General features: G+C 37.2%; 1 protein-coding gene across 1 annotated transcript; it reads left to right on the top strand.

Annotated features, from left to right (window-relative positions):
- Positions 1 to 10611: 10611 nt before the first annotated feature.
- On the top strand, positions 10612 to 12663 carry LOC141602223 (uncharacterized). The gene has a single exon (XM_074422526.1). It carries the CDS (start codon positions 10612 to 10614, stop codon positions 12661 to 12663), a length of 2052 nt encoding a protein of 683 aa, XP_074278627.1.
- Positions 12664 to 12867: the final 204 nt, after the last annotated feature.

Below are 12867 nucleotides of genomic sequence, written 5' to 3'. Positions count from 1 at the left end.
AAATGTGACTCGTTGTGTGAACCATTTGTCCTTGTTCATTAGTCCTTGCATTGTTGTCAGAATCGCGATTCGATCCAACGATTCTACGATTTTACGATCTAAAAATGCTTGACCGATCCTTGATCCTACGATTCTATCATAGTTGTAGAATCTTACGATCCTATTAATTTGAAAATTTCTAGAGATGGGATCATAATACGATCCTACGATTTTACGATCCTTTGATCCGATTCCATAATAAAAAAAATAATTTATATTTTTAAATAATGACACCGTAAAACCTAAATTTCGTGTAAGTTGTTCATACAATGATACTAAAATCATTAATTACCAATATTTTATGAATAAATATTAATAAATAAGTGTTTTGATTTTCAATTATATGTTTTTACCAAATAAAAAATTATATTTAGTGAGTTTGTAGATTCTTGCGATTCTACGATCCGATTCTACCGATTCGATTCTACCCTCCCCATCGATCCAAAGTAAAATCCCGTTCCTGACAACATTGAGTCCTTGTGACTCGTTGTGTTAAACAGTTGTACTTATTCATTAGTCCATGTGAATCGTTGTGTGAACCACTTGTCCTTTTTCATTAGTCCATGTGACTCGTTGTGTAAACCATTTATCCTTGTTCATTAGTCTTTGTGAGTCGTTGTGTTAAACAATTGTACTTGTTCATTAGTCCATCTGACTCGTTGTGTGAACCATTTGTCCTTGTTCATTAGTCCTAGTGACTCGTTGTTTAAACCATTTGTCCTTATTCATTAATCCTTTTGACTCGTTATGTTAAAACAATTGTACTAGTTCATTAGTCCATGTGACTCGTTGTGTGAACCATTTGTCCTTGTTCATTAGCACTTGTGACTCGTTGTGTTAAACAATTATACTTGTTCATTAGTCCTTGTGTCTTGTGGTGTTAAACAATTCTACTTGTTCATTAGTCCATGTGACTCGTTGTGTGAACCATTTGTCCTTGTTCGTTAGTCCTTGTCACTCGTTGTGTAAACCATTTGTCCTTATTCATTAATCCTTGTGTTAAAACAATTGTACTTGTTAATTAGTCCATGTGACTCGTTGTGTGAACCATTTGTCCTTGTTCATTAGCCCTTGTGACTTGTTGTGTGAATGCAACAGGAGCTAGGGATGAGGGTCCTTCATTTTTCAAGCCAAGAATACATTCCATGAATTTGTGCAAGGCAATGACAAATTTGGAAGCATTTTCTTTTGATCAAATGAAGCTTAGGAAACCTAAAATACTCACAACAGTCTCAGAATTTCAGGTCTAACTTCAGATGATCATATCAGGAGTTTTACTTGCTTAAAATTCGTGTTCTTTATATGTATAAAATCTTGAAGAAGTCTACTTTCTAATCAGCAATATTCATCGAGCATATTTTTCACAATCAAGCTTCAAAGACTGTCACGCAGGAATGCAATTCAGTTTTCTGAAATGACCTGTCAGTGTTAAAACTTTAATAACTCAAAATCTACTGGCTATTCTTGGTTGATTCTTTTTGGAGGTGAAAGCTAACTCCCTTAGCTTTCATTTGAGCTATCATGGGTATTTTTAGCCAATCTGAGTTGCAAGATATGAATTTTTAAAGTTTCGATGCTTTGAGAGGAAAACTGCTGAACATTCATTCCGACTGTTCTTACTCAAAAATCTATATCTCAAGTTCCAGGCCATATTTTTAGATGATTCCTTTTGGACATGAAAGCTAACTTCTGTAGCTTTCATTTGGCACCTATGAGGCATTTTATTTCATCCTGAGGCAAGAGATATGATTTTTTGAATACAACACATATATGTGAAAGTTCTTTGTATGATTCAATCCTGACCTGAACTCACTCAAAGGCTCATAACCGAAGATCCAGACATGATTCTTGAATAATTCCAATTGGAGGAGGAAGCTAACTCATTTAGCTTTCAAATGGTATAAGGGATACACCCTAGTTCATCCTGAACAGAAAGTTATGGCTCCTGCAAGGAAGGCCTGATTTCTGAATGTTACTAAGTTGTCTGTTTTGCATTATGTGTGCAGCAGAGGCATTATTGTCCAATTACATGGCTTGAGTGGCACGTCCATGGATGTTAAATGATCTCTAAATGATTCCAAGTATGTGAGCATCAGAAAACAAGAAAAGGAGACCCTCACATGTGATCAAAAGCAGATTACTTTTGAGGTGACACAATGAAAGTGACAGCTTGTCCTCTTCTTCTCCTTGTCTCCTCTTTTCTGTTCTCTACTGCAAGGACCAGATTTGGGCCATATAAGAAGGCAATACAACAGCTCCTAATTGTCCTTAATAGTTGACATTCAGATCCTATCAATTTGTCCTCTTACTTAATTCAAAATCAACCCTTAGATTAAAGTAGTTTTCCATCAATGGTTAGATTTCTTCTTAGGGTTTTATTTTGCACCCTTGTAAGCTCTATATAAAGAGCCATTCTCTATTGTAATATTCAGAATATGTTGAATGAAAAAAGTTGAGTTTTCTCTCAAATTTAAATCTCTTAACTTGTGCATTTTGTCTTTGTAGTTAGAGTCAGGCATGGTGATACCTTGTGCTAGGCTGTAGGTATTGATCATTAACCTGTGGCAAGGCTTGAATAATCCTGTGCTTGCTGTGGATTATTTGCTCCTTGTTGTTGATTTAAAGTGTAGTTGCCTGTGCTTAGACTGTGGTAACTTCAGTTTAAATTATCCAAATTGTTAAGCTAATCTCCTGTGCTTGCTGTGGTTATTAGTTTGATAATTATATCCCTTTGCTTTGTTGCATCTTATTTCAGAAAATTACCTCACAAAAATAGCCTTAATTTCCTTTGTTTGTCCAAGAATTTAGTCCTTGTTTTAAAGTGTTGCTACTCTGATTCTAAACAGCCCTATAGGTTGTTGGTTTCATCTTTTAGTCTCTCAAAACATAAGACACCTCCACCATTACGCTCCAAATTGGTAATCAGAGCAAGGTTATAACACAATTCCACCTTTGTGTTAGTCTTGGGATAATCCTATCACAAAACATTCTGGTTTTTTTGAAAGTGTTGCATTCTGATTTTGTATGGGTAAATCAGTTGCCAAGGGTGTTATCCCTTATGTTCCATGTCCTAAGATGAAAGCTCATGAACTTGGCACTCGTACCAAGTCCATGGCAGCAGCTATGAAGAAGTTACAAGCCTTAACAAGAGGACAAGAAGGTGTTGTGCATACAAGGAAAGAAACCAGCAGTCATGGAATTCCAAGGGAACCAAAGCCGCCTGATTTGTACCAAGGAGAGCACCACCTGCTCCTTGAGTGTTCTAACTCATCTCCTGCCCTTAAAGGCAGAGGTATGACACCATTACTTCCTTCTTTTAATGGTGAAAACACTAGGACATTTGTGTCTTGGTTATATGATGTTGAATGCTATTTCGAGAACAAGTGTTTTTCTGATAAAGAGAAGTGTGAACTGGTTGTGTCTTGTTTAAAGGATGTTGCTTTGTTGTGGTATAACACTCTTAATTTTTCAAGGAGAATGAAAGGGAAGAGTAGGATAAGATCTTGGTTTAAACTTGAAATGAACATGAGATTGAAGTTCTTACCTTGTTCTATCTTGGATAAATTATGGGCTGAACTTAAAACCCTTAAGCAAAATTCTTTAAGTGTTATTGAATATGCTAAATTGTTTGAGGAGTTACACTTTGTGTGTGACAAAGAAGTTGATTCTGTCCAAGGAGTAATCAGATTTTATCTTGGCTTGAAATCTGAAATTGCTAGGAGAATTAACTTTGATATGATGCATTCATATAGTGAATTGCTTGAGTTGGCTTTGTATGTTGAGGAGAGCTTAGCAAGGCCTAGGAAGCTTGAGGTGTTAGATGAAACAGAGAGTTTAAGGGCCATCAAAACAGTTGGGAAGGAAAAGGGTTTAGACCAAATGGTTACTAAGTCATGCTTGGATATTGTTCACCATGAGTCTAAATGCATTGAGCCAAAAGTTATGGTTGCTTGGACTGAGATGAAAAGCTCTTGTACTACTGTTTTGGAAAGCCAGTGTTTTGAGGTTAAATCCATACTCAACACCACATTTGAGACTACCAATCAAGAGGAGGAGCAAGCCTACACCAACCTTGACCTTCTTCATAATGCAAGCAAAGACCAAGTTACTAATTTGGGTCCTTTAGAGTTGGCTGTGAAGCAAGGGCTGCCTCACCTTCAAACTTTGAAGTTCGGACAGTCCATGATGATGTTCAGTAGCAGAGGTTGTAGGTATTCCATCAAGGGTGAAGCAAGGGGAGAGTCTTGGAATGTTCCATGCTCAAATATGCCAAATCTGACCCCCTGCACCAGACCTAATATTTGCTTCAAAACCAACATCTTGGGAGGTATAACTTGTACTCTTTCAACCCCACACTTTCATTTTTACATGTTGGTGAGGTTACAAGTTAGTCTTGACCATTTGGGTACAATTCCATATATGTTAAGCATGAAAATTGGTGATATGAACTGTAACATTTACATATTGCCATGGGGTGATGTTGTAAACTGTTTTGGGAAGTTTAGAGGTTTGAGATATCATTCTTGGGTGTTATCTATGCTGCTAAGTAGGATGTCCATTTCTGAAATCTTTATTCTTCTTCATTCAAAGTGGAAATTACTTTTTAATAGTGAAATGGATCAATTAAAACCCTGCTGGCCAGTTCTGAAATTGCTCTATTTTGAGGTGAATATTGTGCAAATTCATTGTAAGGGTTTGTTGGAAATGTCTGGGATATCAAGTGCAAGTTCTCTACATGGTCTTGAAGGATTTTCAGCACTTTTGCCGATGCTTATGTTGAGAATAATGCACAAAAACAGTAGCAGGCCCTTAATTGCATTATTGTGCTCTACTAGTTGTGTTGATGCTCATTATGGTCTGAGCTTGAGTGAGTTAGCATGTGATATTGTTGTTGTTAAGCTTGGAGTAGAGCCACCTTGGCCTTCTGTTAAAGGATACATGGACTCAATTGAAAGGAAAACAGGAATGGGCACAAATAGAGGCAATGAGAGTGCACTTACTTCAAGCTTGAATGTCCAATTCTCCATTCTTGTTCTTTGAACTTCGGGTGTTGCTCTTATGAGTCCAAGGCAAGTTATCATGGTCTTTGATCCAGGAAAGACATCCCCTCCTACTGTTATAAGAGAGTTTCTTAATGAGGGTGAAAGTATGCATCAACAAGTCCTCTTGTGTCCTAAGTGTGCTTGTGAGAATTCTGAAAATAGTGGCCTGAAATATCAGCAATGGTTTGATCTCCTTAATAGGCCAAAACGCACTCTTTGGGTACATGATCCAGGAATCAATGCTTGTGGTTGTGGCCAACCCCCAAGAAGATCAAATCAAGGAAGTGAAGCCCTTAAGGATCAGTTTGGGAAGGGTGTAACACAATTCTTGCCATTCACAATTCTGATTTATGATCCCGGTGGAGGTCATAATATTTATTCTCTTGGAGTAGCATTCAAGCTTGAAAGGGTTTGAATCTTCTGAAACTTCATTGGGATGCCTTCAATCTAATTAGGATTTACTTCTTTTCAATAAAGGGTGAACTCATGTTGAGTAAATGATTTTTATGCATTCGAAATTTGAGGTCAAATTTTTTTTGAACCTAGGGAGGTTGCAGCAGGAGCTAGGGATGAGGGTCCTTCATTTTTCAAGCCAAGAATACATTCCATGAATTTGTGCAAGGCAATGACAAATTTGGAAGCATTTTCTTTTGATCAAATGAAGCTTAGGAAACCTAAAATACTCACAACAGTCTCAGAATTTCAGGTCTAACTTCAGATGATCATATCAGGAGTTTTACTTGCTTAAAATTCGTGTTCTTTATATGTATAAAATCTTGAAGAAGTCTACTTTCTAATGGCTTTGGAATCAGCAATATTCATCAAGCATATTTTTCACAATCAAGCTTCAAAGACTGTCACGCAGGAATGCAATTCAGTTTTCTGAAATGACCTGTCAGTGTTAAAACTTTAATAACTCAAAATCTACTGGCTATTCTTGGTTGATTCTTTTTGGAGGTGAAAGCTAACTCCCTTAGCTTTCATTTGAGCTATCATGGGTATTTTTAGCCAATCTGAGTTGCAAGATATGAATTTTTAAAGTTTCTGATGCTGCAGAGGAAAACTGCTGAACATTCATTCCTGACCTGTTCTTACTCAAAAATCTATATCTCAAGTTCCAGGCCATATTTTTAGATGATTCCTTTTGGACATGAAAGCTAACTTCTGTAGCTTTCATTTGGCACCTATGAGGCATTTTATTTCATCCTGAGGCAAGAGATATGATTTTTTGAATACAACACATATATGTGAAAGTTGCTGTACAGTTCAATCCTGACCTGAACTCACTCAAAGGCTCATAACCGAAGATCCAGACATGATTCTTGAATAATTCCAATTGGAGGAGGAAGCTAACTCATTTAGCTTTCAAATGGTATAAGGGAGACACCCTAGTTCATCCTGAACAGAAAGTTATGGCTCCTGCAAGGAAGGCCTGATTTCTGAATGTTACTAAGTTATCTGTTTTGCATTATGTGTGCAGCAGAGGCATTATTGTCCAATTACATGGCTTGAGTGGCACGTCCAGGGATGCCAAATGATCTCTAAATGATTCCAAGTATGTGAGCATCAGAAAACAAGAAAAGGAGACCCTCACATGTGATCAAAAGCGATTACTTTTGAGGTGACACAATGATTGACACTTGTCCTCTTCTTCTCCTTGTCTCCTCTTTTACTTTCTCTCTTTTACTGCAAGGACCAGATTTGGGCCATATAAGAAGGCAATACAACAGCTCCTAATTGTCCTTAATAGTTGACATTCAGATCCTATCAATTTATCCTCTTACTTAATTCAAAATCAACCCTTAGATTAAAGTAGTTTTCCATCAATGGTTAGATTTCTTCTTAGGGTTTTATTTTGCACCCTTGTAAGCTCTATATAAAGAGCCATTCTCTATTGTAATATTCAGAATATGTTGAATGAAAAAAGTTGAGTTTTCTCTCAAATTTAAATCTCTTAACTTGTGCATTTTGCTGTAGTTAGAGTCAGGCATGGTGATACCTTGTGCTAGGCTGTAGGTATTGATCATTAACCTGTGGCAAGGCTTGAATAATCCTGTGCTTGCTGTGGATTATTTGCTCCTTGTTGTTGATTTAAAGTGTAGTTGCCTGTGCTTAGACTGTGGTAACTTCAGTTTAAATTATCCAAATTGTTAAGCTAATCTCCTGTGCTTGCTGTGGTTATTAGTTTGATAATTATATCCCTTTGCTTTGTTGCATCTTATTTCAGAAAATTACCTCACAAAAATAGCCTTAATTTCCTTTGTTTGTCCAAGAATTTAGTCCTTGTTTTAAAGTGTTGCTACTCTGATTCTAAACAGCCCTATAGGTTGTTGGTTTCATCTTTTAGTCTCTCAAAACATAAGACACCTCCACCATTACGCTCCAGTGAACCATTTGTCCTTGTTTATTAATAAATGTGACTCGTTGTGTGAACCATTTGTCCTTGTTCATTAGTCCTTGAGACTCATTGTGTTAAACAGTTGTACTTATTCATTAGTCCACGTGAATCGTTGTGTGAACCACTTGTCCTTGTTCATTAGTCCATGTGACTCGTTGTGTAAACCATTTATCCTTGTTCATTAGTCCTTGTGAGTCGTTGTGTTAAACAATTGTACTTGTTCATTAGTCCATCTGACTCGTTGTGTGAACCATTTGTCCTTGTTCATTAGTCCTTGTGACTCGTTGTTTAAACCATTTGTCCTTATTCATTAATCTTTTTGACTCGTTATGTTAAAACAATTGTACTTGTTCATTAGTCCATGTGACTCGTTGTGTCAACCATTTGTCCTTGTTCATTAGTCCTTGTGACTCGTTGTGTAAACCATTTGTTCTTGTTCATTAATCCTTGTGAGTCGTTGTGTTAAAATATTGTACTTGTTCATTAGTCCATGTGACTCGTTGTGTGAACCATTTGTCCTTGTTCATTAGTCCTTGTGACTCGTTGTGTAAACCATTTATCCTTCTTCATTAGTCCTTGTGAGTCGTTCTGTTAAACAATTGTACTTGTTCATTAATCCATGTGACTCGTTGTGTGAACCATTTGTCTTTGTTCATTAGTCCTTGTGACTCGTTGTGTAAACCATTTGTCCTTGTTCATTAATACTTGTGACTCGTTGTGTTAAAACAATTGTACTTGTTCATTAGTTTATGTGATTCGTTTTGTGAACCATTTGTCCTTGTTCATTAGTCCTTTGTGTCTCGTTTTGTAAACCATTTATCCTTGTTCATTAGTCCATGTGACTCGTTGTGTGAACCACTTGTCCTTGTTCATTAGTCCTTGTGAGTCGTTGTGTTAAACAATTGTACTTGTTCATTAGTCCATGTGACTCGTTGTGTGAACCATTTGTCCTTGTTCATTAGTCCTTGTGACTTGTTGTTTAAACCATTTGTCCTTATTCATTAATCCTTGTGACTCGTTATGTTAAAACAATTATACTTGTTCATTAGTCCATGTGACTCGTTGTGTGAACCATTTGTCCTTGTTCATTAGCACTTGTGACTCGTTGTGTTAAACCATTTATCCTTGTTCATTAGTCCTTGTGAGTCATTTTGTTAAACAATTGTACTTGTTCATTAGTTCATGTGACTCGTTGTGTCAACCATTTGTCCTTGTTCATTAGTCCTTGTGACTCGTTGTGTAAACCATTTGTCCTTGTTCATTAATCCTTGTGAGTCGCTGTGTTAAACAATTGTACTTGTTCATTAGTCCATGTGACTCGTTGTGTGAACAATTTGTCCTTGTTCATTTGTCCTTGTGACTCATTGTTTAAACTATTTGTCCTTGTTCATTAATCTATGAGCCGTTGTGTTAAACAATTTTACTTGTTCATTAGTCCATGTGACTCGTTGTGTGAACCATTTGTCCTTGTTCGTTAGTCCTTGTAACTCGTTGTGTAAACCATTTGTCCTTGTTCATTAATCCTTGTGTTAAAACACTTGTACTTTTTAATTAGTCCATGTGACTCGTTGTGTGAACCATTTGTCCTTGTTCATTAGCCCTTGTGACTCGTTGTGTGAACCATTTGTCCTTGTTTATTAATAAATGTGACTCGTTGTGTGAACCATTTGTCCTTGTTCATTAGTCCTTGTGACTAGTTGTGTTAAACAATTGTACTTATTCATTAGTCCACGTTAATCGTTGTGTGAACCACTTGTCCTTGTTCATTAGTCCATGTGACTCGTTGTGTAAACCATTTATCCTTGTTCATTAGTCCTTGTGAGTCATTGTGTTAAATAATTGTACTTGTTCATTAGTCCATGTGACTCGTTGTGTGAACCATTTGTCCTTGTTCATTAATCCTTGCGACTCGTTGTTTAAACCATTTGTCCTTATTCATTAATCCTTGTGACTCGTTATGTTAAAACAATTGTACTTGTTCATTAGTCCATGTGACTCGTTGTGTGAACTATTTGTCCTTGTTCATTAGCACTTGTTGATGCAGGAGCACTTGAAGAAAATGAAAATGAAGTCTTAATTAGTCGAAATGTAACTCACATTTTTGAAGGATTGAAAATGGACTCAAGTATCTTGAATATGATAGCATGGAGAGGTCAAGGTGACGGGTTGGAGTCCGTCTAAGTCAACACGCCAACCAAGGAGGGTCAAGGTCGTGTGCTGATGGAGGTGTTTAAGATTATTAGTTTCCTTATTTTTGCTTTCCTAATTCTAGTCAATAAATTTATGGTAGTATTGTTATTTCCTTATAGTTTCTTTCCTAACCTTAGCAAGATTGTAATAAGGCAATCTGCCATAATATGGGTCGGATTTCCTAATCAATTTAGGACAAGTTAAGGAAGTTTAGGGAAGGGAGGTCGGTTTCCTTATAGTATAAATAGGGTCTTTTGTATTCAGTTTTATGCATTCAAGTTTAGAGATTAATACATGTTTTCTTGTTGCTTATTGCTTGCGAGCTTTGAGAGTCTTATTTCTTTCTTGCGAGGGAGAGATTAGAGTGTGGTTGATCCTTGCGAGGTGAGAGTCACAAAAACCAGTCGTGTGTGAGTTCGAGTTCCTTGCGAGGGAGGAGAGTTGATTCACGTCATATCTTTTAATTTCCGTTCAAAAACATATAAAAATCAAATTAACAGTTTAATATTCCGCTGCGTTTTTTACAACAAAATCCGAACAGTCCAACGTACTGTTCATATCTTTAAAATCGACAAGATTTTACATCAATTTGGTATCAGAGCAAGGTTATTAATTTGTTTCTTAACAAGTTAATCTTAGGAAGTAAGGATGCCGGGAGAGGACGATTCCAGGAAGAAAACCGCTGATGGTTCAGGCACACTTCAAGAACAGCTAGATGAGATGAAACAAGCTATGGCCGAGCTAAAGTATATGATGAAGAACCTTCCAATTGGACGAGGTAGAGAACGAAGTCCAAGTCGTAGTAGGTCTCGTGGATCATATTCTGATGATGCGGTTTCCAAGTCCAAAAAGGAGAACAAAAACGATGATGATCGAGGTCTACAACTTGACATACCTGATTTCAATGGAGATTTGGATCCCGAAAAGTTTTTGGATTAGATTATGCAAGCTGAACGAGTTTTCGAGTACAAGGAATACGATGAGCATAAACAATTCAAGGTAGCTATTCTAAAACTCACTAAATATGCATCATTGTGGTATGAAAACTTGATAAAACAGAGGAAGCGAGATAAGAAGAGCAAGATTGATACTTGGGAGAAACTTAAGAAGCACCTTATGAGGAGATTCTTACCAAGAGATTATGAGCAAGAAAATTACCTAAAATTGCAATCTTTATCACAAGAAAATCTGTCCGTGGCCGAGTACATTAAAGAATTCGAAAGGATGATGATTGTTTGTGATCTTGAAGAGAAGGAAGAGCTTAGAGTTGCAAGATTCATCAGGGGTCTAATACCGTCACTTGCATCAAAAGTTGATGTTCATATTTACAATGGGTTTGATGATGTGTGTCGTTTGGCTCTAAAATTCGAAAAGCAAGACAAAACAAAGAAATCCTATACCTATTCAAAAGGAGCAAGTTCTGGCTCGAGTTCTTATTCTAAACCAACAACGAGCAAGCAAAAGGAAGTTGTGACAGAAGAAGTAAAGGACAAAGGTAAGGGTGTCGTGGAACCTAAGGGTAGCTCATTAAGGCGCTGTTTTAAATGCCAAGGCTATGGTGACATAGCTAACGAATGTCCACAAAAGAGAGCACTTACCGCTCAAGAATTGCGCAACATAGTTCTAGCATTCGTTCAAACCGAACAGTCAACAGAACTGTCTGATATTGAAGAGGACAAAGAAGAAGGTGTCGCCTATGATGTTGATCCATTGAGTGAAGAGGAGTGTTTGGTAATTCGTAATCTTCACGTGGAAACAACTCCGGTTGAAGCTGAACAAAGGGAGCAAATATTTCACACTCGTTGCAAGGTACATTCTAAAATTTGCAATCTAATCATTGATAGTGGATCATGTACCAATGTTGTGTCAAAGGAGTTAGTTGATGAGCTGAAATTACAAACCAAGAATCATAATAAGCCATATAAATTGCATTGGTTGAATGGGGACAATGGAATACAAGTAAGGAAGCAAGCATTAGTTTCTTTGAGCTTGGGACCTTATAATGATGATATTTGGTGCAACGTGATTCCTATGAGTGTGTGCCATATTCTATTTGGACGACCATGGCAGTTTGATCGAAAGGTTGAACATGATGGAAGAACTAACATATATAGCGTGAACAAGGGCAAAACAACATTCAATTTGAAGCCTTTATCACCTAATAAAATCAAGGAGCTGAAATCAAAGAAGGGGAGCTTATTTATGAAAGCTCGTGAGGTTGAAGAGGTTCTAGCTCGTGGAGAACAAGCCTATGTTCTTATGGTTCGTGAATTAGAAGCCAATGGTGTGAGCATGGATCCGTCCAAGGTGGAGGCAATCAAAGCATGGCCAGTTCCTAAATCAACAACTGAGGTTCGTAGTTTCCATGGTTTGGCTTCATTTTATCGATGGTTTATCCAAAATTTCAGTACAATCATGGCGCCTATAACTGAGTTGACGAAGAAGGGTGAATTTGTATGGACTCCTAGTGCAGAGAAGGCATTCGAAGAGGTAAAATCTAAACTAAGCTCCGCACCTGTTTTAACACTTCCTAATTTTGATAAATTATTCGAAGTTGAGTGTGATGCGAGTGGAGTTGGGATTGGGGCTGTTTTGGTGCAAGATAAATGGCCAGTAGCTTACTTTAGTGAAAAGTTGGGTGGTGCGCGATTGAATTACTCGACTTATGATAAGGAGTTCTATGCAATTGTGAGAGCATTGGATCATTGGGGTCATTATTTGCGACCTAAACCATTTGTGTTACATTCGGATCATGAAGCATTGAAGCATATTCATGGACAACATAAGTTAAATCAAAGACATGCCAAGTGGGTTGAGTTTCTACAATCTTTTACTTTCTCATCAAAGTATAAGACGGGAGTTTCTAATGTTGTTGCTGATGCGTTGTCTCGAAGACATACTTTATTGATCGAGTTAGATGCGAGAATGCTTGGGTTTGAACATATCAAAGAACTGTACAAATCTGATCCAGAGTTTGCTAAGAAGATTATTTAGCCAACGGGGTTATATACTGTTCAAGACGGTTATCTTTTCAAAGGCAATCGATTATGTAATCCCAACTGATCAATCCGAGAGCTTTTGATTCATGAAGCTCATGGTGGTGCAATAGCTGGACACTTTGGAGTAAACAAGACTAATGATATTTTGAGTGAGCATTTTTATTGGCCAAAGATGAGTAATGATGTGCAAGAGATCGTG

The sequence above is a fragment of the Silene latifolia genome, chromosome 9, assembly GCF_048544455.1.
Source record: "Silene latifolia isolate original U9 population chromosome 9, ASM4854445v1, whole genome shotgun sequence".
NCBI lineage: Eukaryota > Viridiplantae > Streptophyta > Magnoliopsida > Caryophyllales > Caryophyllaceae > Silene > Silene latifolia.
Note: the sequence above shows the minus strand (reverse complement) of the source record. Positions and strands in the feature narration are given on the sequence as shown.